At 36.8% G+C, this 24,718-nt stretch overlaps 1 protein-coding gene across 1 annotated transcript in view; it reads left to right on the top strand.

The window, feature by feature from the left end:
* kcnh3 (potassium voltage-gated channel, subfamily H (eag-related), member 3) overlaps positions 1-24,718 on the top strand; it is a 102,859-nt gene that overhangs the window by 36,788 nt on the left and 41,353 nt on the right. Inside the window, exon 2 of the mRNA XM_056755661.1 lies at positions 23,985-24,218. Coding sequence (XP_056611639.1) covers positions 23,985-24,218 — 234 coding nt within the window. The remainder of the gene's footprint in view (positions 1-23,984; positions 24,219-24,718) is intronic.

Genomic DNA, 24,718 nt, shown 5'->3' with positions numbered 1-24,718 from the left:
ATGGTCAACTTGTCAAAAAACCGAGTTGGACGTATTACGTAGTATTTCTGTGATCGATACACTCCCCCAAGGTTCGTATAGGTTTCGGAAAGTTTTTTCCGAACATTAAAAAACGTTACATAACATGTTTTGTTAGCCCTTTATCACCCATGGCAAGGCGAAAGAAATACCCCGTCCACGCATCAGCAGACGACCGTTAGAAAGACCCGATTACCATCAAGATTGGCTGCACTGCGTCAAGATTGTGCAGCTCGTTACTCTTGCGATAGTGAGAGAAGTTGAGGTGTGTTTGTTTGTTCATTGTTCAAATATTTTTTGTTGGCAATGGGTGCGCACGTGCTTTAGTTCGTCGTATGTTTTCGGAAATAATCACACAGCTTTATCTGTCTTTTATAAATGTGATTAAACTAAAGACTGAACGGTTATTTGAAGGCTACCATACTTTTCTGTAAGCACTAGAGATTAAGATGAGATATGCAGTAACTATCTGAGTTACGGCCACTTTAATGTCAATATTTGTCATTTAAAGGCCTTTAGCTTTACCTGAATAGAGTTTTCAAATAGGGTTTGCAGGTGCTGGGATGCTTGTTCAGCTGCTGGAGGACAATCCACTTGAGACTAATCACCAATTACTTCTTACTGGTACTTATTATATGAGCTTTACTGATTTTTTTATAGATTAATTCACCACATTACTAATGAATTTACAACTAAGTTAATTAGTTAAGTTTACATTTATGCATTTTGGCAGACGCTTTTATCCAAAGTGATTTACATTGCATTATCCTATACATTTATACATAGTTTTGTGTAATCCCCTGGGATCGCTCGTTCCTTTTATATGCTCCCATCTCCTACCTGATTCGAGGCCGGTGTGCGCACAGCTGGCGCTAATTCACAATTACTCACCGGACTCGAACCACGGTCTCGCCCCGCCTACTCTACTACAACGAAAATATAATTTCAAGAACATTTGTAATCAAACAACACTGGACCCCATTGACGTCCGTTGTATGGAGACAAAATGACTGAGACATTTCTCAAAATATATATTTTGTATACAGATTTTAAGGTAAATAAATGAAAATATAATTTTATTTGTGTAAGCTATCCCTTTAATAATGCATAATGTGCATTGTCGGAGGATCTCCTTACTATTTTCTCCAGTGATTCATTTCCACAGATCATTGTCCTAACCAGTGTTAGAATTAATCACTGATCGCATTTACACTCATACAGTGTACAGCTTTATGAATACTTCTATATACTGTACATGCCCAATATGTTCTGAATAAATTAATGTAAGACATGCACGTTCTCTTCTGATCTTGCCATTTATCAAGCTGCCTTTTAAGTAATTTAATCATCTGGTTCTCACGAATGACCTTAACAATAATAGACAAGAGGTTGAAGGATGAATTGGAAAGGTCACCTCTGTGAATTTGAGGCTGTATGGTGCTTTTGCCTATTCGTAAATTGTAACACAGAACATATCAGTGCATGCATGAAACTGTGTTCATTTTGTAAGATGTCCTCATTTAGTCAAATGTCCTCAAATCAAGCCAGACCAAATAAGCAGGAACTAGCATGCAAAATATTGAACAAACACTTGCAATTTAGTAGCCTGCAATTATGGAAATAAAGCCAGAAAATATTCACACTCAGAGGGACAGACAAGTATTTTAATAATTTCATTCTCTGTGCATCAAACTTGCAACTTCCAATTTTCCCTGCCACACTTGAATATTTTAATTTTTGTATATTTATATATTTATCATCATCCTAAAAAATGTGTACAGTGTCTTCGAAAAAGAGTGCTGAGAGACCATTCATTGTCAACTAATAAGAACAGAACCAACTTCACAAACCAGCGTTCAGCACCGAACACCTCAAGCAGCTTGAATGAAATAATGGTCTGCGACACTTCTGAGCTTGTCGAATTTTAAAGTGCTGTAAAGACGCATTGTAGCTTTTATTATTGGTCCAAAAATGACTAGCTCTTCTCGAGGGGTAAAGGAGATGGCTGAGGCTTTATAGAGGTGAAAGACGGTGGAAGCTAATGAAGAGAAAATGGGGTGGTGGAAGTGAACAAAGATAGATGTGAAGGGAACGTTGTAACAATGTTTTTCTTTGGCTGCTAGTTTCATAAGAACCACGCTGGTTGACTAGCTTCACCATATTAAAGGGACAGTTCACCCAAAAATGAGAATTCTTTCATCATTCATTTACCTTCATGTCTTTCCAAACCTGGCTGACTCCTTCTTTTGCAGAACACAAAAGGAGATATTTTATAGAATGTTGGTAACCAAACAACAGTTAGTAAGTAAGTAAAGTTTATTTATATAGCATATTTAAATACAGTTGAGCTGTCCAAAGTGCTTCAACTAAAGTCAACTAAACATCCACAATTATAAACATGAGGACAATAATACAAAAATTGATTAAAAAGAAAATAAACAACAAAATATCTCTAATTTTAAAATGTGAGTTTTCAGTTTAGATTTAAAAACAAAAACAGAAGGTGCGAGGCGCATATCCCGAGGCAGCTGATTCCAGAGATGTGGGGCAGCAACCAAAAGGCTCTACCGCCTTTAGTTTTTAAACGGGAACGGTGGGACTGATAAGAAAGCCTTGTCGGAAGATCTTAAATGTGTAGCGTGGGAAGAAACTGAGTGGGAATGATCGCTAAACTCCTTAATTACAACTTCTCTCAATTTCTTAGGACCAAAACAATTATTTCAGTTTTGTCTCCGTTAAGTTGGAGAAAATTATTTGATAACCATGTCTTAATGTCTCAGGGACAGTCCAAAAGTGGTTGTATGAAGTCACCAGCTTTCAGAGGCAGGTACAATTGTGTATCGTCATTATATAAATGAAACGCAATATTATGTTTCCTCATGATATCGCCCAGTGGATGCATATAAAGATTAAGAAGAAGTGGGCCTAAAACAGAGCCTTGAGGAACTACACTAATAATGGGGCCAGCTGCTGATGAGAACTTGCCAAGCTCAACAGAAAAGGACCTGTCTTTAAGATATGAATTAAACCAACGTTAAGCAGAACCCTTAATTCCAATGAAGTCATCTGTATGGACAAAAAAAACACTGAGACATCTCTTCAAATATTCAAGAGAGTCATATACAGGTTTAAAATGACATCACAGTAAATAAAAGACAGACTTTTAAAAATATTTTGGGTGAAAAATCCCTTAAGCCTGGTCTAATGCTGCTCTTTTCACTCCAGTATACTTTGCTTTGAACATGTGACTGGAACTTGAAATCCTGTTGCCAAAATCACTGTTATCCTAGCCTAAGGGTGAAATGGCCAGTATGTTATTCATAGAAGTTAGGAAACAACCAATGCCAATTTTTTTATTGGACTGACCTATTCCAATGAGCATTGCTGATTTGTCACGTATCAACAATTTGGCTGTGTAGCGGTCAGAGTGTAGCTGCCATGTAGTCTTTAAGTGGAAATAGTTGCCATGAATCATCCTCTAAACACTTAACAGGATATGTAATTAACACTTTCACATGTTTTGCTTTACATCCAAGCACCATTATCTCAGTTTTCCAGGAAATACTGGCCTGAGGCAATTGTCTCCTTTCAGAGGCTGGCACTTTGCACCCACATTCAAGAAATCTTTCAGTTTTCATCTTTTCTTCTGTTCGCATCTTTCAGATGAACAAAACTGCGTTTGTCAATAACTTACAAAATACGTTGTATGTTATCACGGAAGGATAATACTGTTAACAGGTACACAGGCTAATACCCATCAAAGAATATTTCTATAATAAAGGAAATAATATCCATGTTTGTTCCCCCTCAGGGGTCTTATCTTACCTTTAGTCAGTTCAGAGGAATGTGATATTTATCTATAAAAAACAATCTGATAAAGTGTGAATTTGATCCAGAATGAGTTTAAAGCGTTTTACTCCTAGCAGTATATAGACACAACAGCTCTTGCTGTGTTTTAAAATAAAACAAAATTTTATTTTGTAATTTCATAATACCAGGGCTTGTTAACACAGTGCAGGGAATTATAAGTAGAAAAAATTCTGTCTGCCTGCAAAATACCAGGTTCAAAATCAGACATTATTTGATCTTTTTGAAGCATTATGGATCGGAACAAAATGTCCCTCAAGGCAAAGCATGTTTTAAAGCGTTATTGCTATACTATATTGTGCTTGTTTGTAAAACAGTAATATTATGATGGAGCCTTGAAGATTTATAATCAGAGGCAAAATAAGAAAGATCTTATCTTGCTGCATTGTCACTGTTAAATTCTCAGTTATAGCTGTACCCATGTACAGTGTTTGTTTGTATGCGTGTATTTGCTGTGTATGCACACAATCGCACGTGAGAGTTTGTGCTGTCTGAAGAGACAGTCTGTACCTGTTCCACAAGCCCCACCCTCCTTCTTCACCATGGCAAACCAAGGAAAACAGAATGGTACCTGTCGCTTGGCAACATAGCCTTGTATCTCCAAGCCACAAGCTGCTGGAACAGAGAGTAGATTAACAGAGAAAGTGTGATAGCTGCCAACAAGCAGCGACATTAACACTCTATGCAAGTGGGAGTCTGTGTGTGAACATGTGGGCATGTAAGATACTCAGTCAAAAATACAGGCACATTTACACACACTGTGAGAAATAAACTTTGTAATTAAGGGACGATTTGCCCCCTGGAATGTTTTTTTAGAGGCAATTTTATCTTAATGGGAGCATTTTATTTCGAACCATATAAAGTACGCACTGTTTGTTAATTTACGTAAATTTCTTAAGAGTACAGGACCAAAATCAAAACATCCAAAGAAGTCAGCATTTCTAGATGCATTTTGGCCATTCCAGTCCAGTGTCTGTTGAATTTTAACAAAATCAAACCTCAGTAGTGACAAAGTCATCCAACAGCAAAGTAGAAGACTGACGGCATGACAAAAAAAAATACAAACTGTCATAAAAATCACATAAATAAATACTGATTTGATTGAATATTAAATTATTTTTTCTTAAAAACATGTTCCTATATTACTGTTGTATATTAAAGTGAATATGAAGTTTGCAGTATTTGAGGCCTAAAAAAATACAGAATATCTTTTCTGTTATTTGATCTGTTTCTCCAGTTTTTATTTTCAGCAAATTAATGCAAATAGATTAAATATTTTTTTTATTTTGGAGAATATTGTTAGTAGTTCACAAAATAAAACAAAATAATAATTTTACCCCAAAACATACCTATTAAACGTAAATTCAGAAAAAGGTGAGGTGGTCTGAGCAAACAATTTGTGAGATCTGTGCGTGCAGACAGTACATATAATAGTACCTGCTGGACCTGTGTGGGTGTTTTACGAGTGAAATACATTGTATAAATCTGATTTAACAGAGAAAGACAGCTGCACTGTGACAATAAATGAATGCACATTTTTTTTATTCAAATTTCCTGTAAGCCTGTTAACTCTTCTAGGAATGTTAACATAAAGCAATAGCTTTCAGCAATTATTCTGTTAGATTATGTATAAAATCTTAAAATAGAACTTTCCTTCTGTTCCTTTGATGAAACGTCAACGCCGCAGGTGAAAACAAATCCTTTTACGAAAATCGACTCTATTCCAACTATTTGCAAGTTACTGTTTGGTTACAGAATGATTTATTACATCCTTCTTTTTTTCTTAATACTCTAAATGACGTGCCATTTTTTTATTTCATATTTTTGATTGGTGTTATTTCATATTTTTGGTGCTGTAGTGCTGATAAATCTTTATTAGTGTTGTCAGTTGATTAAAAAAAATAATCCCACATAACATTAATGTTTTAAAATATACTTGTACATTCTAATACTTTCACATTTAATCTCCAAATGAATGTAGAAACAACAGATTTCTTTAACAACATCATTTTATGAATGAAAGCCAACATTCTCATATTTGTACTGCAACCGATGTCTCGATTGAATTAATTTTTTTTCTTAATTTTAACATTAATTATAGCCATTAAACATTGAAGTACAGTATAACTGGAGGACTCATGTCTAACAGGTAGGGACAGTCTTTAATGCTAAATTCTAAATTAAATGCAGAATTAAAGCTACAAAACACATTAAATTCCTCTTTTCTGTTGTTCTTTGATTAATTTTATTGACAGGAGTCACAGCAGCAGGTTCAAGAATGCAACCCCTTTAAGAGCTGCCACTCTACGCAGATATGACGCCCTTTCCATTTTCACAACTCATTGCTTTCATTTAGGATTTAATTAAGACATTGAAATCTGTGCTTATGAAATGCTAGACAAAACGTGCTTTTTGGCATAATCTTGTGTGTTTTTGTTCATTCAAGCACGAAAGAGAACTTAATACTGATGCGTTGTCTGACAGAGTTTCACTGACGCAGCCTTTAGCCCGTGACATACACCAGACGCGAGTGCTGTCACGTTGCGTTGTGCTGCGTCACACAGCTAGAAGCTGTCTATCAACACTGAACGCGTCGTTTAAAACCGTGCTTAAATGGTTTAAAGGCCTTTACATATGAATAAGAGCGTGATTATATAATGTAACGCTAGACAAAGAATGACAAAATAAACAGTTCATTGCGTTAAATATTTAAGTTAATGTTGACACCCCAAATCTTTACTATTGACTTGAGAAGTTTGCTTTTAAGGTCCATTGTATGAAATTTTGCATCATCTGGTGGTGAGGTTGTGAATTGGAACCAACAGTCACTCCGCCCCTCCCTGAAGAAGCACTACAGTGGCTGATAAAGATCTAAGGTGTCATCGCGTTTTCTCTTTGGCGAGGGCAACTATTGAAACAACATGCCGAATTCCATACAAGGGAAGGCGTATAGATAGAAGTAGCTCATTCTAAGGTAATAAAAACAAAACGCGTCATAATGTAAGGTATTATACATAGTAGTTAATAGTATAATAGTTATGTGTATTATATTGCATTTCTGTCAATAGATCCTCCAAAATTATCGCACAGCACCTTTAATTCTTATTTATACAGTAAATGGGAATTTTATATGTGTTAAAGCAGCTCATTGACTGGCTTTAATCAAGGTATACTTTTTGTTTAGACTTAGGATTCATATATGATCCACAACGGACTGTGTTTGTTTCGCTAACTACTTTTTAACTAGAGATTTACCTGTTATACTTAAATATGCAGTGATGTTTGATGATTAAAGGTCAGAATTAAAAAATATATCAAAACAATTAAAGTGTATATCAAATATGACAAAATACGATTTTACTATACAGGCAAACACTGGATAATCCATTACAGACGGGGGGCTTTGTCACCACATCACTAGTTCCAACTTCCTTCCTTCATCTAGTAAATCAAACATCCAAACCCTTTCTTCAGCGACATCATAATTCCTCTAAGATGCTTCAGAGGAATCCTGTGTCTAAACACATTAATAATAATTAATGCTTAACATTTAGGTTGGTGTTTCATTTTTGAGAGATTTGCAAAAAAAAGAATTTGTTAATGTTCTAAAGGCGTATTTATTTTAAAGGGGTCGTGCATGAATACCTGTTTTTCTGTGTCTTTGGTGTGTTATAAGTTGCCCATGCATGTATTAGACATGTAAAATTGCAAAATGTATATGCAAGTATGATGTATGTACCTGTCAGTACAATTGCAAATATGGGAAGAGGCGTTACATTTCCGTCACACGCTTGCTGTATTCGACCGATCACTACGCACTGGTTAACTGGCCAATCATAGCACAACTCGTTTTCAGATCAATGAGCTTTGTAAAAAAATCAGGGCGTTTAAGAAAGGTGGGGCAAAGAGGAGATACAAACATGCACGGTATTTGAAAAATACAGCATTTTTTAACCTTAAATCGTGTATACACATTGTATTACATCTAATACAAATGATAATATTAATTTTAGCCATGTCCTATGACTACTTTAAAACAGTATGTGCTCTGTGTGTGTGTGCATGTGTTTGCGTGTGTGAGAGAGAGATTAAAGAAATGTAAATGAGAGAAATGATGTAAGCCCCATGGTAGAACCCTGCCAGTTTTTTGTCAAAACAGTACGTGTGGGTCTGTGTTTGTCTATGGTATTCCAAATAGAAAACAGTTTTCCAATTTCTTGTATGTCATTTAATGTCAGTCATGATGCTGTTTATGTGTACTTGCAGAACCCTGTTCACACACACACAATGCTCTCTATATTTTCCTTTAATATCCCATCATTTCCTTAATGTTCTGCCAAATCCTGTCATTTCCATACTGGCTCTCTGTCAGTGCATGTCATTCTTAGTCTTCCCCCATACACCATCTGCCAGACATAGCCAGTTCCCCCTCCTTTAGCGAAACAGGCGTCTCGATCATTGCCTGTCAGGTTTACCAGCCTGTAAGGTTACATACCAAACAGCTCAGCCAGTCACAAGGCTGTGTGTCACCCTTACCTCCACACACACCACGTAGAAGAGAAGTATAGTTATTGTAGGCTTCTTCTTTATTTAAAGAGATTTGTGTAACTTCTCTGTCATCTATCCCACTTAAATCTGTAGAGGCTACAAGTAGGCAATTTGTAGGTTGAGTGTTTTGTTTGGAGAAAGCTTTACATGTGGTGTTTTAAAATTTATTTTTTTACTTGTGGTGCCACTAGTGCTCCAGAAACAAATTTACAAGAGTTATATTTTAACGGAAGACATTTTTAAGTGACAGATAAATATTTACCCTGTTTCTTTCAGGTAGTTATTTATGATATTTGCAATAGCGAGGAATTGGCTTTTCAACCATACGTTTACATAAATCTGATAGTTCACCCTTTATTTTCTCCTTATTTTCTGACCCTCTTGTCATTTTTAAACCTGTAGGACTTTCTTTCTTCCACAGAACACTAAGACATTTTGAAGAATGTTGGTTACTGAATTATATGGACACAATATCAATGGAAGTCAAATCTCTTATTTAGTGTTCTGCAGAAGAACGAACGTGCATACACAATATTTATTGATTCATGTACACATATAAGCACAATAAATGTTATCTTGGTGTAAGTGTGTGTTTTCTTGTGGGTAATGTGAATATAGATTGAAGAAAAGCTTTTTCTCTTTGAAAAGATTCCCAACTTCTTTAGTCTCTTAAAGTGATACAGTACTTCACCCAAAAATGAAAATTCTGTCATCATTTGCTCACCCTCATGTCATTTCATATCTGTATAAATGACTTTGTTCTAATGAGCGCAGAGAAAAATATTTGGAAGAATGTTATCAATTTTCAATTCTGTGACATCATTGACTGCCATAGTAGGAACAATTAGATGGTAGTCAAAGGTGCCCCAGAACTGTTTGTGTTCCTAAATTCTTAAAAATATCACACTTTGTGTTCAACAGAACAACCAAATACAAAAAGAACAAGTTAAAAAAAATAGTCCTACTATGGTAATGTATGATGTCATACTGTGAAACTGAAAATTGCTAACATTCTTAAAAATATCTTTCTATGTGTTTAACAGAACGAGGAAATGTTTATAGGTTTGAAATAACCTGATTGTGACATCATATAAAATTTTGGATGAACTATCCATTCAAGGCATGATTGTGTTACAGCAAAAAGTAGAACGCAAACAGAAGGGATGATGGGAGATAAGAATCTTTGGTGTTTCACATTACCTCAGGCAGTCACCGTATATTATTATATTATTATATATAAGTATATTATTGGGCCCTCCCTTGTCTCTGTCTTGTTAGTATAACAGTCCTCTTGCCAGAAGTATCGTGGAGAAGAGAGAAATTCTCTGAAATGGGTTTAATTTTCTCATTACATCGAGTAACGTTTTTACTTTATAGTTGGTTTAATTGGCCTGTGCTCATATAAAAACAAGCGCTTTAAGGTCTTCGGGTGCGAGCTGAAGTGCTTTCCAGCTTATTTGTTTAAGAGAAAACAGAATCCTGTGTGTCTCTTCCTCTTAAGATTCTTCTTTCCTCTGTTGCTTTTCACACTCTCTCTCTCTCTCTGAAACACTTCTCAGTTCTCCCTCACACACCCTCGCATGGCTGGGCTCGTTCTAGAAATTATCACGGTTTTCCCATCATGCATTGTGTTTATTCATGATCTGTTTTTCTACGTCATTTTTGGCCAACAATGTAACTTACAAAGGATAAATGTTTTGGCTTGTGTTTTATACTGTACGCCTAATAAAGGGATAGTTCCCTCGAAAATGAAAATTCTATCATCATTTACTTACCCTCGGGTCCTTTTAAACCTGTATGACTTTCTTTCTCCAGCAGAATGCAAAACAATATATTTTGAAGAACGTTGGTTACCAAACAACATTGCCCTCCATTGACTTCCATTGTAAAGACACAAAACAACTGAAACATTTCTCCAAACATCTCATAAAATATCATCGCCAACTTTTGATAATCAAACTGGTAAAAACATCAAATGACATTTTCTTGCAGGTAAAAAAATAATAATAAACCAAGACAGGCTCTAAAGAGGCCAATTCTGAAATAGAATAATAAACTGAAACTTATGTGTCACAGTGGGTCTATTTGCCAGATTATGATTCTGGGTTTTCTATTACCTTCGGCTGGTTGTATTGCCGCTTTCCAGTGTTTTGTATGTCATAATTTATATTAAAGAGCAATTTGGGAGCTATTTTGAGTAACGTTCAGGAGGTTTTTCACTAAGAATGAATTGCCACAGCTGATAGCATTGTTTATTTGCACAGGTTGAGTTGTTAATGCCCGATTAACTAAATGAATTATGCAATTCAGGTAAAGTCCAAGCACACAAATGCAGCATACTTTAAACTTTTACTTTGTGCAACACTGCAATCCAGACACTTATATCTACTCTTTAAAATGCAAAAAAAATGATGGATAAACAGTATGCCTGATATAATGCTAATAGTCATTTAATCTTTAATAAATTGCTTCTGTCATGAATGATAAATGTAAACAATAATCCCACTGAAAGGAAATTTTAATGAAATGTTTGTGACCATTGATAATGCAATGTTATATTTGTGCCACGCAAGTAACACCGAGCTTATGAAAATAATATGAAATCTGTTTTACATAGCTTGTTAGCTTGTCATTAAAATTTGCCTCTGAATATTGCCTGTCACAGGTCTCAGCGGAAAACATAATGACATTCACGAATATGCAAAGTATTTACTGCGCTGTCGCTTTAAGAACCACAGTATGTAGCTCATTTGTATTAAAATATTAGTCAGTCTGATGATAAATGTTCTTTCTCTCTTACACAACCCATACTTACACGCTCATCCTTTAACACCATGCATTTATTCTCTTCTCACATTCGCTCACTCACAAACACACAGACTGTTGCTCTCTCTCTCTGTCATGTGGGTGTGCTGCTTTTTACGTCTGTCGTATCTCTCTCTCTCTTTCTCTCTCTCTCTAGGCTATAATCAGCAGTGTGTGGGGGCCGTCCCCAGTTCTTCCCGGGCTCTAGGGGCCAGTGACAGAGCTTTGTGTCTTAGAAAGAAAGAGAAGGAATGAGAGAGAGAGAGAGAGAGAGAGAGGGAGAGAGACCTGGCCAGTCAGCTTGATAATTATGTTGCCAAAGTGCCACGCATCTTGCTGTGGTACAGCACTAATAAATTGCCTGCTGTCTGCGTTTAATTTTTTTTCACGCTCTGTTTTTAGAAAGAGATGAGGTGGAAAAAATCACAAAACAACAAGTTGTCTGTGTCTGTGTCTTTTTAGTTGCGCTGGTGTTATGGCCCATCAGTGTTTGGATATTGTGCATTATACAGAAATGTTCAGCGTTCAGGAGGATGTTTGATATTGGGGGGTATGTCACATACTTTATGCAAACCATCAAAAGTCTATTTGTTTCTTAAAAGGAGCCGTTCTCCAACCTCAAGGTTCAAACTGCAGTGCAGTGCATGCGTAAAAAGCAAAAATAGTTTTGCTAGTATTTGATGGTTCTCTGAATCTGGACAAGTACGCATTTTAAAATATAATAATTTGATATATTTATGTCTTCTTTATTTTTATAGAATGTTATATCCATCAAATGGGGCTTTCACAAACGTAAGTTAATGTATGTTGTGGTTTTAAAAACACTAAACAAGTGGTGTCAAATATATTTTGTTGTTGCAATTTTAGTTTTAAAACAATATGGCAATCTGCTCCTTTAGCTTTGTGTAACTGTTTTAATTTAAAATCGAATCTTGTGTAAATACCTCCTGAGGTAGTTTTCCAGTCTTGGCTAGTTTAAGCTGGTGAATATATGAATGCATGGCCAACATGCAGTCCCGCTGTACATTATTAACATTATTAACATGCATTGTTGTTTTGCTGTAACAGTAACAAACCTTCGTACTCCAAACATGTTTGCACTTGCCTTTGCAATTTATGAATTACATTCTATCGTATTTTCTAAATGCAAAGATGTGAGAAATCGACCTACTGTTTAAGTGTTTGTATTTACACCCTTATGTAGAATACATAGTGTGTTTCACCCCATAGACTGGTTTGCGTTGTTAGCCACTATTTGCTAAAAAATAACATTTCAGACAGTAGAATAATAAGAGGGTTAGTAATGATATCACCTGTCAGCCAGCTAGTGACTCTACATCTAGCATTCTGGAGGCTAACAAACATAGCAACTTAATGCAAATGTACTGAAAAAACCCTCATAAATGCTAGTTACAAAAACTGATGTCAGTCGACATGCATGCTATATGTAAACATTGAAAGTAATTCAGAAGTGTGTTTAGTAAGGCATAGTGTACACCCACCCGTTTGTTATCGCAAAAATAAGCCCCGATAGTGCGATCAGAACCCGATGCGAAGTGGAGTCTATTTGCCACATAAGAAACAAACTGGACATGTGAATATTAAATATTGTTTTAGCTCATTTTTTACCGAATGCAGACCTTTCGCGAGGAAAGGCCGTTTATTTTAGGTATTTAAGGTAAGAAACGATGTTCAGATGTCACGAACAGGCAATTTAATTGAATAATTTGGAAATATAATGTCATATATGTTATTAAAACGCAAATTTAATTTGTAAAAAAAAACCTGTCGAGATGTCTGCACTCAGGTTACTGTGTGTTATGAGTTTTGAGAGGTTGTTATCTGGGAATAACGAACCTGCAAATGTCGCTACCGGCCAATCAGTATCAAGCATTCCAAGCATTATTCCGTGTAATATAACGCTGGCCAGTTGAGTATTTGCCGTCTACATGCAAATGTCAACATGGTCATGCATGCATGTAATCGGCCTACTTTGTAATTTACATCAGTTCATCAATTCATACTCAACTTAGACTGAAGTGTTCATCTTGCCGACGTGTGAAGTGCCTCTTATGTCCATTTACTGGCTATTATGATCAATATCCATCACTTTAGTGTTCAAATGTGTGTGTGTGTGTGCATGGCCTTTTAATTCCTATCTGGAGACCAAATGTCCCCACAAAGACAGCTATACCAGATGTTTTAGACCCCATGAGAAAAAACAGGTTATAAATGAAACTAAATGATGTTTATTTGGAAATTTCGAAAGCTTTGTGTGATGGTTAGATTGAAAGGTTGAGTGAGGGTTAGGGGATAAAATATACAGTTTGTTTAAAATAATGATGTCTTTAGAAAGTCCCTATAAAACATAGAAACCCAACGTGCGTGCGTGAGAGAAAATGTTTTTTTTATCATTTGATAGTTTTACCATCTGCACTTACATACTGTAAAGTATAGACTACTGTGCATTTTAAGCATATCAAAATGTACAGTAGCATTTAAATATCAATGTTCATGTGTTGGGGTAAAAAATGACCAAAAAAAAGTTTTTTTAAGATTCACTCATCTATACTTTGAACCTGTTTGACTCGAGATCAGCGTGTTTCTGAGAAAGGTGTCATCTACACATGTGACACTCAGTGGTGGTCTGATGTCACACGGTGCCCTCTTCATGATCAGACAGGAGGTGTTCGGAAGCCATTAAAACTGCTCTGAATAAAAGCTTTTCCTAACATGAACTACATTTGGACATTCTAGCTACACATGTGGCAACCTCATTGGTCAGATGACCCCTGCATTCATATGCTGGTGCAACACCATTGGTTACCATCAATTATATGAGTTTGCTAATGGAAGCAGGTTTAAAAGATCTGGTAGTTCAGAGCCACACTTGTAAACAGTAGCAGCGCATGGGTGACAGTCAGCTGTGGTTTGAGTACCAGCTGTTCCTGATGGATTCTTTATGCCTGAGCTGATCTATTTAGGATCTGTACAGTACCTTCCAATTTGGGAAACTCAGCAAGTCGAATGCAGCTGTCAGAACAATCCATGTGGTGGTCAGAGGATAACTAAAAATACTTTCCCATAACTTTACAGTTCACACTGAAATGTGGAATATGAATGATATTGTGTATGCTTCTAAATTTATGCTCTCTGTCTCCTCTTGTTGACCACTAATGGTGTATATGCAAACAGAGCAATGACGTCCTACCACTAAAATCTCGGCCACCTCTGTTGCATCTGTTTTGCTTCAGGATGCACATCGGATCAATCAACATCGTACATTATTCACTTCGCAATACGTCGACAAAACAAGGAGAAAGCACTTCAGGCAATCTGTTTAAACGTAAATCAACAAATATGAAAAAAGCTCATTGAACTTTTGCACTTATAGAGGCATGATCACAGAGGAAGTTAGCGATGCTCGCCCGTAATGCTGTCGGTTCACCGACATTTGAATGTTTCCTTACTAAATACATCGTTATCACTGGTGAAAAATCACCTTAGTCGTATTAGAGCGGAAGTATTTTAGCAGCGATTTTAGCAGAAGTATACGTCATCGTCCTGTGTTCATATACCCTATTACCTGCCATCCTACTGGCAGGTCATTACAGAGAACCAGTAGAGCAGTTTTGCAGAAAGGTTTGAGCACAATGACACAACTGAAAGGTCAAAACCTTTTGTGGCCTTAACAACTGTGTGTTAACCTACAGGGCATTTCTCTAAAATGATTATATTGTAAAGCCTGTTGTTCAACACCACATGTGACCTATTGTATTTGTAACAGTTTAAGCTTTGGATGTTTAAACTTAAGATTCAGGATGTAGTTCCTGAAACATATCTGAATTTGGTGTGAACAGCAAAAGACTTTATATACATATTTTGTTCTATCGTGGCTACTTTCATATGTGAAACTAAAGCAGATGTTTCACATTTATTACAATGTAGCTTCAGGTATAACTTTTATGCCAATTTAATATGAAATATTATTGACGTCCATGACAATGTGTACACGCATGCACACACGCTCAAACACACACACGCGCACGGACGCAGAATTTGAGGTCTGAAAAATACAGAGCACCTTTTTTGTGACCTGGAGAGAGCATGTGGAAGGCCAGATGGGTAAAAATGTCTCTCTCCACATAAAACAAGGGATCCTGTCATGATTCTGCCACAAGACCAAGAAAGACATGACGTGATGAGGCAGAATCATGACAAACATTAAATTCAGAAAATAAAATAATTTCGATATGGTCTCTTATTTTTGTCCAAAGCTATATATGGTGTCTGTTAGATTAAGAGTATCTGACATGGGACACATTTAATAGGTCATGTGAATATTCTGAATAACTTTTACAAATTAAACAAAACAATACAGAAAAAATACAGCCAGAATAAAAAATACTATCATTCTGCAAGAACTGCATAAACGGGCAAGAGTGCTGTCCCATGATACTTGAACTGTCCAAAAATCTGCACTCAGCTGACATACAGAGAGACCTGTAATACATATTCCCTGGAAGAATGCCGGAGAGTGCAATTCTTCAGTATGACTGATTTGACAAGTGAGCCTCCCCGCTCAGTGCTTTGGGAGATTTCTGACCACTGGCTAGATAAAAAAAAGAGCATTATGATTCATTTAACAAACATTAAAATGAAAATGCTTAGTCCTTTAAAAGAAGTCATGAGAAACACTGGTAAGAACATTTATTGATTTAACAGGTGCTGTCACATTTATCATGTGTCAACCGCTACTTGTACATCTTTAAATTCACTGAGAAATTCTGCTTTATATAGTGTTTTTTGTATTGCCGACAGCATGAGAATGCTTCAGTCGTTTCAAGTCCAAACGGCAGTCATCAAAGTATTCATGACTGACATATAACTTCATTAAATCTTCTGTCAGAGTTCTTCTGAAAGTGCATGATTCATTGCATCTGAATGCTCTTCTAGATTCTGTTCTCGGAGCTGGACTCCGCAGTCATGCTGTGGATGAAACGGCTTCTCCTGCTCTTAAATCTAGTTTAAACATATCTTTGTAATGTCATAATACATTTAACATCGCTCATGCTACAAAGCCCATGTTCCTTTTACATTTTAATTATTCTGGCTCATCTGTTGATTCTGATTCATCTCTTCCAGCGTACAATTTACTCATGTTAAATAAATCGAATGCTAGCTACAAAATCAATTTAAAGCATAATAAACTCACAGTAAACTGATTGCAGGATAACTATTGAATAATCTGCGGGTTTATGAAGTAAAGCAGCAACTGTAGCTCAATTTAATGTGAATTCAGTCTGAACTGGAGAATGGAAGTTATGTCTACCGTAGTCTTGTATGTTGTATATTCAGCAACCAGGCACAACATATCAAAACCAACACCACACTCCACCACAGAAGTTCATTATTAATAGAAAGCTGCTTTTAAAAAATGTGTTGTTTTATTTATTACGATCCCCCTGGTTCTACTGCCCTGTAGCAAGATGTCTGTATACAAGCACCTGTTTACATAAAGCAGTAGAAAAAATCTGATATGCAGTCTACTGTGAGCTCTGTTGTTATTTTGATTGTAATGTAATATATACAGTTGAAAGAAAAAGTATGTGAACCCTTTGGGCTTACTTGGATTTCTTCATAAATTGGTCATAAAATGTGTTCTGATCTTCATCTAAGTCACATCAATAGAGAAACACAGTCTGCTTAAACTAATACCGCACAAAAATTAAACGTTTTCATGTTTTTAATGAACACAACATGTAAACATTCATAGTGCAGGGTGGAAAAAGTATGTGAAACCCTAGGCTAATGACTTCTCCAAGAGCTAATTGGAGCCAGGAGTCAGCCAACCTGGGGTCCAGTCAATGTGATGAGATTGGATGTGTTGATTAAAGCTGGCCTGTCCAATAAAAAACACACACCAGTTTTGAGTTTGCTGTTCTGAAGAAGCGTTGTCTGAACCATGCCTCGCACAAAAGAGCTCTCAGAAGACCTACGATCAAGAATTGTTGACTTACATAAAGCTGGAAAGGGCTACAAAAGTATATCTAAAAGCCTTGATGTCCATGTGTCCACGGTAAAACAGATTGTCTACAAATGGAGAAAGTTCAGCACTGTTGCTACACTCCCTAGGCGTGGTCGTCCTGTAAAGATGACTGCAAGAGCACAGCGCAGAATGCTCAATGAGGTGAAGAAGAATCCTAGAGTGTCAGCTAAACACTTACAGAAATCTCTGGCACATGCTAACATTTTTGTTGACAAATCTACAATAAGGAAAACATTAAACAAGAATGGACTTCATGGGAGGACACCACGGAGGAAGCCACTGCTGTCCAAAAAAAACATTGCAGCACGTTTGAAGTCTGCAAAAGAGCACCTGGATGTTCCACAGCACTACTGGCAAAACATTCTGTGGACAGATGAAACCATAATTGAGTTGTTTGGAAAGAACACACAACGCTATGTGTGGAGAACAAAAGGCACAGCACACCAACATCAAAACCTCATCCCAACTGTGAAATATGGTGGAGGGGGCATCATGGTTTGGGGCTGCTTTGCTGCCTCAGGCCCTGGACGGATTACTGTCATCGATGGAAAAATGAATTCCGAAGTTTATCAAGAAATTTTGCAGGAAAACTTAAGACCATCTGTCCGCCAACTGAAGCTTAACAGAGGATGGACGATGCAACAGGACAACGACCCAAAGCATAGAAGTAAATCAACAACAGAATGGCTTCAACAGAAGAAAATACGCCTTCTGGAGTGGCCCAGTCAGAGTCCTGACCTCAACCCGATTGAGATGCTGTGGCATGACCTCAAGAGAGCGATTCAAACCAGACATCCCAAGAATATTGCTGAACTGTAACACTTTTGTAAAGAGGAATGGTCCAAAATTTCTCCTGAAATGCAGGTCTGATCTGCAACTATAGGAAACGTTTGGTTGAGGTTATTGCTGCCAAAGGAGGGTCAACCAGTTATTAAACCCAAACGTTCACATACTTTTTCCACCCTGCACTATGAATGTTTACATGTTGTGTTCAATAAAAACATGAAAACGTATAATGTTTGTGCGGTATTAGTTTAAGCAGACTGTGTTTCTCTATTGTTGTGACTTAGATGAAGATCAGAACACATTTTATGACCAATTTATGAAGAAATCCAAGTAAGCCCAAAGGGTTCACATACTTTTTCTTTCAACTGTAGTCTATAATATTCTATACTAGCCTTTAGTAGGTTAAGGAGCATCTTCTTTATCACATTCACTATAAGTGAATTACAGCAATGGTGAGTCAGAGAATTATTTTTGTGTAAACATAAAAAAAAAATTCTATTTGCTTGTAAATGAACTAAAATGTTAAAAGACTGGTAATAAACGGAGCGTGAGGCCTGGTAAATTTTGACATTAACAATCATCCTATCTGGAGTCAAACATTGTAAAATAATATTTTAATTCAGTTTTTTTCCATGCCATTTAATTAAAAACGGAATGTTATTATCTTCAGTATACACAAATGAGCACCTCTCATGAAGAAACAGTTCAGTTGGATGCTCTGCTGTGCTTTGCCGTTTAACTTTCTTTGCTTGTTTTTGCAATCTGTCATAATGATGAATGCAGCTTTCATCATGTTATGGTTTGAGACTCCCCAGTCTAGTTTACCATTCAAAAGTGACGGTTTATATAACCCTGTCATCACCTAAAATATATCTTTTGAAAAAGTTGTTTGATGCCCAAGCAAAGCCGCAGGCAAAGTGTACAGAACAAATAAACTTGTGGATGGCTAGTGGTCATTTTTGGAATCACGTTGTGCCTTTTCATCCAGAATTCAGATGGAATTATATGTATTTTGTCAAATGTATTTGATCTGTGAGTGAGAATAGCCTTGAGCCAAAGATCTCAAACATCTCTGTGTTCATAAACTTACAGAGGTTATTCCAAACAGTTGGAAACTAAATCATACTGCCTCATAAAGACCCAGTGAAATCAAAACGAATGTTTTTGTCCTTTTATAAAAAATGAGTGAGCCTCAAGGATGTCAATAAACTGATATGCTATTAAGCGCTGACAAAATTAGCATCTAGGAGATATAACCATTCAAAACTGACAGTCTGGCACGTGCGCTCAAACAAAACCTGAAATTCCATGACATCAAGCTACACTTCAGCCTCTCGTCAAACTTCTTGGCCAATCAAAGCCGTGACCCGCCCCCTTCACTAACAGAGCTGGTGATGTGGCGCATTATATCAGCCACTTATTCACACATGTATTATGTCCTACATGGTAAATGACACATAATGCACTAGATGGGAGATAGGGGATGATCCAGACAATGTAAATATTAACATTAATGTCTTAATTTCGGGTAAGCGTCAGACGAGCAGTTGTACGTGAGTGTCCTCCGGTTAAGTGAGTGTCATCCCTATAGCTGAGAGTTGATCATATGCATGATCAGACGAGTGAGGACATCACTGTATCATTATCTTACTATTCTGTTATTAAAACTGTTAATACTATTCTGTTATTATTAAATTCTGTTACAGGGATTGTACAATCATAAGAAAAAAAATAATGAAGCCCCACCCCCTACCTTAATCTAACCTTATCCGTCTAACCCTATAATCTAACCCTATGTCACTTGCATGAAAACAAAACGTACAAAAACTCACAAATGGCATTGTTTAAATTTGTATGTACAGTCCTATAGCCTGCTTGTAAAATAGTTGCTGTGAGATTTTGTCTTTTTAGCAATTGAAAAATAACATTTCCTTATATTTCACTATGTGTTGTAGTTGTTGCTCTTGCTCTGTTAAACCCATCATTTTAAACAATTGCCATGCTAAATGATAGCTTTTGTTGCTTGTAGACATAACTGCAACGTTTATGGTACTGTCTATTTTCTTCTGATAGCACACAGATGAGATAGTGTGACGGGTGCACATTTTTGCTGATAAGAGTAATGTGTGTTTGCTGAAAAATCGATGGTGATAGTAGCAAAAACAATTTGCACTTACAACGGAAAATGTGTTAAAGTGTACATCAACAGAGCTGGAAATACTAAATGCTTTAAAATGGCTTCATTTATTGTAGAATTTATTGCAAAATACGTTATTGCTGTGTTTAATGTTTTGAGTTTGTTTATTTAAATTCATTGCACTTATTACCATGATAAGTATAAGTGTTATTTGTCGGTCATGCATTCAGTTTGATTCTACAATAAAACATGTAATGTGCAGTTTGCACATTTTGATTCATTGCTCATTGGAAAAGATCAATGAAGTATTTCAATGAAGTTAGAATACAATGCTTTTCAGGTTTGGAGACTTGTGAGATTGGGGTCTTTTTTAGGAGAAACATGTAAAGAAGAAAACACTTGAAGAGTGAAACTGTCTTCATTTATTCAGGTTGTTTTAAAACCTGTATACATTTCTTTGTTCTGCAGAACACAAAGGAAGATATTTGGAAGAAAGTCAGTAACCAAACAGATCTCATCCCCTATTGATTCCTATAGTATTTATTTTCAACACTATGGCAGTATATGGGGGATGAGATCTGTGGGTGAGTAAATGATCACACAATTTTCCTTTTTGGGTGAACTATCCCTTTAAGGGAAAGTCTCTGTTTGCCCTAAATTTAATCTCATTGCTCTCTTGAAGTGACAATTGAGACATTCAAGTGATTTGTGATGAATAATTGCAAGAGACACATCGATTGTACTGATCAGCATTGAGGTCTTGAAACCTGTAAAACAATATATCACGTTTCTCATTTACAAAGCAAAGTCGTTAAACAATAAACTTTAGGGAATGTGTCTTGTCTAGCAATAAAAGTCCAATGTGTTTGAAGTTTACAACCATGAATCTGAATCACTTAATGGATTCAGATAATTGAAAAGGTTTAGCTGCTCATAACTCAAAGTATGGGCTCAGTATCGACACCCATCAGATACTTATTAAAAAGAAAAACAGGAAAAACTATAGGAAAAATAGATAGAACTAATGAACCAAATCAAGATTATTGTCAAAATATCAATGAAAGCTACCATGTCTTAAACTTTATTAATCCATTGAGAAAGGGAGAAAGCGATCATTGTGTAGTAGATGAATGCAGTATAGTAAAGATGTGTGCATACATCTCCCTGTTGACATCATCTCGAGGCAACAATCAAATGAAAAATTACCAAAAAGAAATAAAAAGATTGTTTTCCAGAAAAATCCCTGATGTTTACTTTCTGTATCTATTGTGTAATCTATGAGGAATGCCGCAGAGATTTATGCAAATAATTCAGAATGTATTTCTTCATCTCCGGGGCTCTGAACTATAATCACACCCAGCTTATATTCAACATTACTCGTGTTCTAACAACACTAGGTACATTTGTTATGACCCATACACAACCAATTGTTAGTGTGAGCTGCTTCATTTATTATTGGGGGCTAATAAGAATAAACAAGTAACCAACATTTCTTACAGCGATTTATTGATCGAATCACTCAGTGCGTGCAGACACACAGATGGGAGGAGAGAGTTATCCGTCCATGCTGTGTCTGATAGATTTACACCTTTATATGCATCGACAGTCGATGATTGATGTGAGTTTAACACAGTGGAAATATGGGCAGTTGGGCTTGTATCTAATGAAAAAAATGTAAATAAGAACCATAAAAAGAGTACACTGTTTGGTTATAAGTGGAACCTTTCTTTTCAAGATCTTTAAACAATCTGTCTGCAAAAACTATAATGTCAAAGAAGGAACAGTTGTGCCTTTATTTCTCCAAAGAACTAGTCAATTCAATTCAAGTGTGCATTGTTCCAAAGCAGCTTTACACGGGCAAACAGGAAAAACAGAAAAGGTAAAACACAGCACAGAGCATGGTGTTTATAGAACAAGCAAGATCATTCTAATAAATAATATCTAATTAATAAATACATAAATGCAGTCTCCCTGTGAGCAAGCCAACACTGCCCTGCTGTAGCGAGGAACCCAAACTCCAATGATTGATTAATGGAGAAAAAAACCTTGGGAGAAACCAGGCTCAGCCGGGAGGGCCAGATCCCCTCTGACGTGTCATAGCTGCACTCAGTGACCTTGACCAAAAGCCACCGAGCAAATATCCACGAGGAAGAGGGAGAGCCCACCATCCCAGAAACCCAGAAAGTGACACTCAACGAAAACCGTGCAGGTTCAACCCGGTCCCACTCCCCGATCGACACCAGAAAACAGAGGAACAACCAGGGAAAATAGTAATGGCATGTTGTAGCTTTATTCCTCTGTTGTCTGACATCGCCCATAAAACCAGGCCAAACCGGACCCACACATCCCCAGCAGATGAGTCCCCACAACCAACGAGCCCCCCCACTCCCCACAAACTATAACCCTAAAAGAGTGAAAATGACTCAAAAAAACATCATTTTTGCTTAACCACAGGTCCAGCAAAGACACATTGAAAAGCACTTTCCTCAATGAAACCGTGATTGTCCATTAATGAAATAATACATCACTTATTCTCGTTTGCTCGTCTCACTCCTGTCCTGTCTGCTCATCCATCCTCAGGAGGGATGTTTTTGATCTCATCGCATTCTGCCCCGTCTTCCTCACTAAACACTGAAAGGCGCTCCTGACGTTTCTTCATTGCTCTGTTGTCTGGCGGGTTAGATTGGTAGCTTTCCACTTCCATTATTATATCTCACAAATGAACCCGCCGCTCGCTGCCCTACTTTAAATACGGCAGTCACGGATAAATCTGCTCCCGTTCACCACCCTGTGAAATATTAAACATAAGACCTCAGAGAGAGAAAGGGAGAGATGGTGAGTGAGGCGCCCACTAGCCGATGGATCAATATTTGCACCTCAGAAAGCAATAAATATTCGATTGATGCGAATATGGTTTTGAATGCGAAGCCATAAGGTGTGATTTAATGAGTGCTTATGAATGAAAGGAAAGCACATTCTCTTCTCTGTGTCACTCTCTCTATGAACATGAAGTGAACCTCAGTGAAGTTTGAAGTAGGGAATGGGTGTATAGGGGAAATGTACAGAACAATGCAAGGCTTTTTAGTCAGCAATTGTTCTAATTTCATCATTCATAGTTTCAGATCGGAGTCTGAAATTCGTTTTTGGCTCTACTTGCCATCATGTTGTTTTTGAGAGTGAAATAAATCTCCTTATAAACTTCATCTTTTCTAATGAAGTCAACCAAGATCTGCAGTTAAAACTAACAATGCTGTTTGATTTGAAATGGGCTATCCAGTGTCCATACACTTCAGGGCTACTGTATGTTAAGATCGGCAATGCTCAAGTATATGCTCAGAATTTTGATTGTTTAGTTATGTGTTCAGTATGCAAAAAATATACAGTTTAGTGCATTATATATACAAAACCTCAAGTAACAACTTAATTATATATGAATGTATCCCTACATAAGAATTCTTCTAGCATTTCTCCACCTTTATTTCTATATATTAATTTATTGTAACAAATCAAAAATTGAATGTAGGAGTTAAAAGCTATCCTTAAGGTATGGGATTCGCAGAACTTTTCTTGCCCCCTGTGAGGTTTGTGTGTGCGTATGTGACAACTAGGATTCTCCATCTCTAGCAATTTACTGCAACAAGGGATTTGTTGCAAACTGTGTCAGTCTAAAAAAAGTGTTGTGCATTCACTAACAGTTATCTCTGGCCATTCTAAGAATATTTAGTGTTGGACTTTGTGTCTCTTTTTATCTCTCTTTTTTCTTTTCTCAAACAGACAGTAACTTTGTGCTGGGGAATGCACAGGTCCAGTCCCTCTACCCTATCGTTTACTGTTCCGATGGCTTCTGTGAGCTCACCGGCTATGCCCGGGCGGAACTGATGCAGAAGAGCTGCGCGTGTCACTTCCTGTATGGACCTGAGACCAGTGATAAGCTGATGGCACAGATCCAGGCGGCGCTGGACGAACGGCGGGAGTTTAAGACAGAACTGGTCTTTTACAAAAAAGGAGGTAGGAGATGCTATTAAAGAAAAAAGATATGCAACAATCCCTTTAGTAAATAGAAATATGCCAATTGTGATGCAGCTCAAGCTTTGAGGTTGGTCCCTTGACAGAAAACTGACATGTAGACAGGAACAGAGGTTTATAAAAGAGGAGCGGAAACTATTAAAATCATTTTAGGTACATTGTGGACATGGAGAACAGAACAAGGCGTTTCCTAACATGATTTAGCGAGAACTGAATATTTGATGTAGTGAATTGGTCAGAGTTATAAAGCAGGTATTGCTACAGGCGAGAAAGACATTGATTAACACAGAGTGGTGAAGAAAATTGATGGAGGGATAAAAATAAAAGAGCAATTATACGGTTAAAGAAATTACATAAAAAGTTGTTCATGTTCTCAAGCTAAGATTTCCAATGTTCTTAGAGCTTTAAAATGCTGTTCAGAATCATTTAAACTCAAATCAACATTTTAAATCCATGTATTTATGTGAAAAGCACTGGTACTG

The sequence above is a fragment of the Triplophysa dalaica genome, chromosome 8 (assembly GCF_015846415.1).
Source record: "Triplophysa dalaica isolate WHDGS20190420 chromosome 8, ASM1584641v1, whole genome shotgun sequence".
NCBI classification, from domain to species: Eukaryota; Metazoa; Chordata; class Actinopteri; order Cypriniformes; family Nemacheilidae; genus Triplophysa; species Triplophysa dalaica.
Note: the sequence above shows the minus strand (reverse complement) of the source record. Positions and strands in the feature narration are given on the sequence as shown.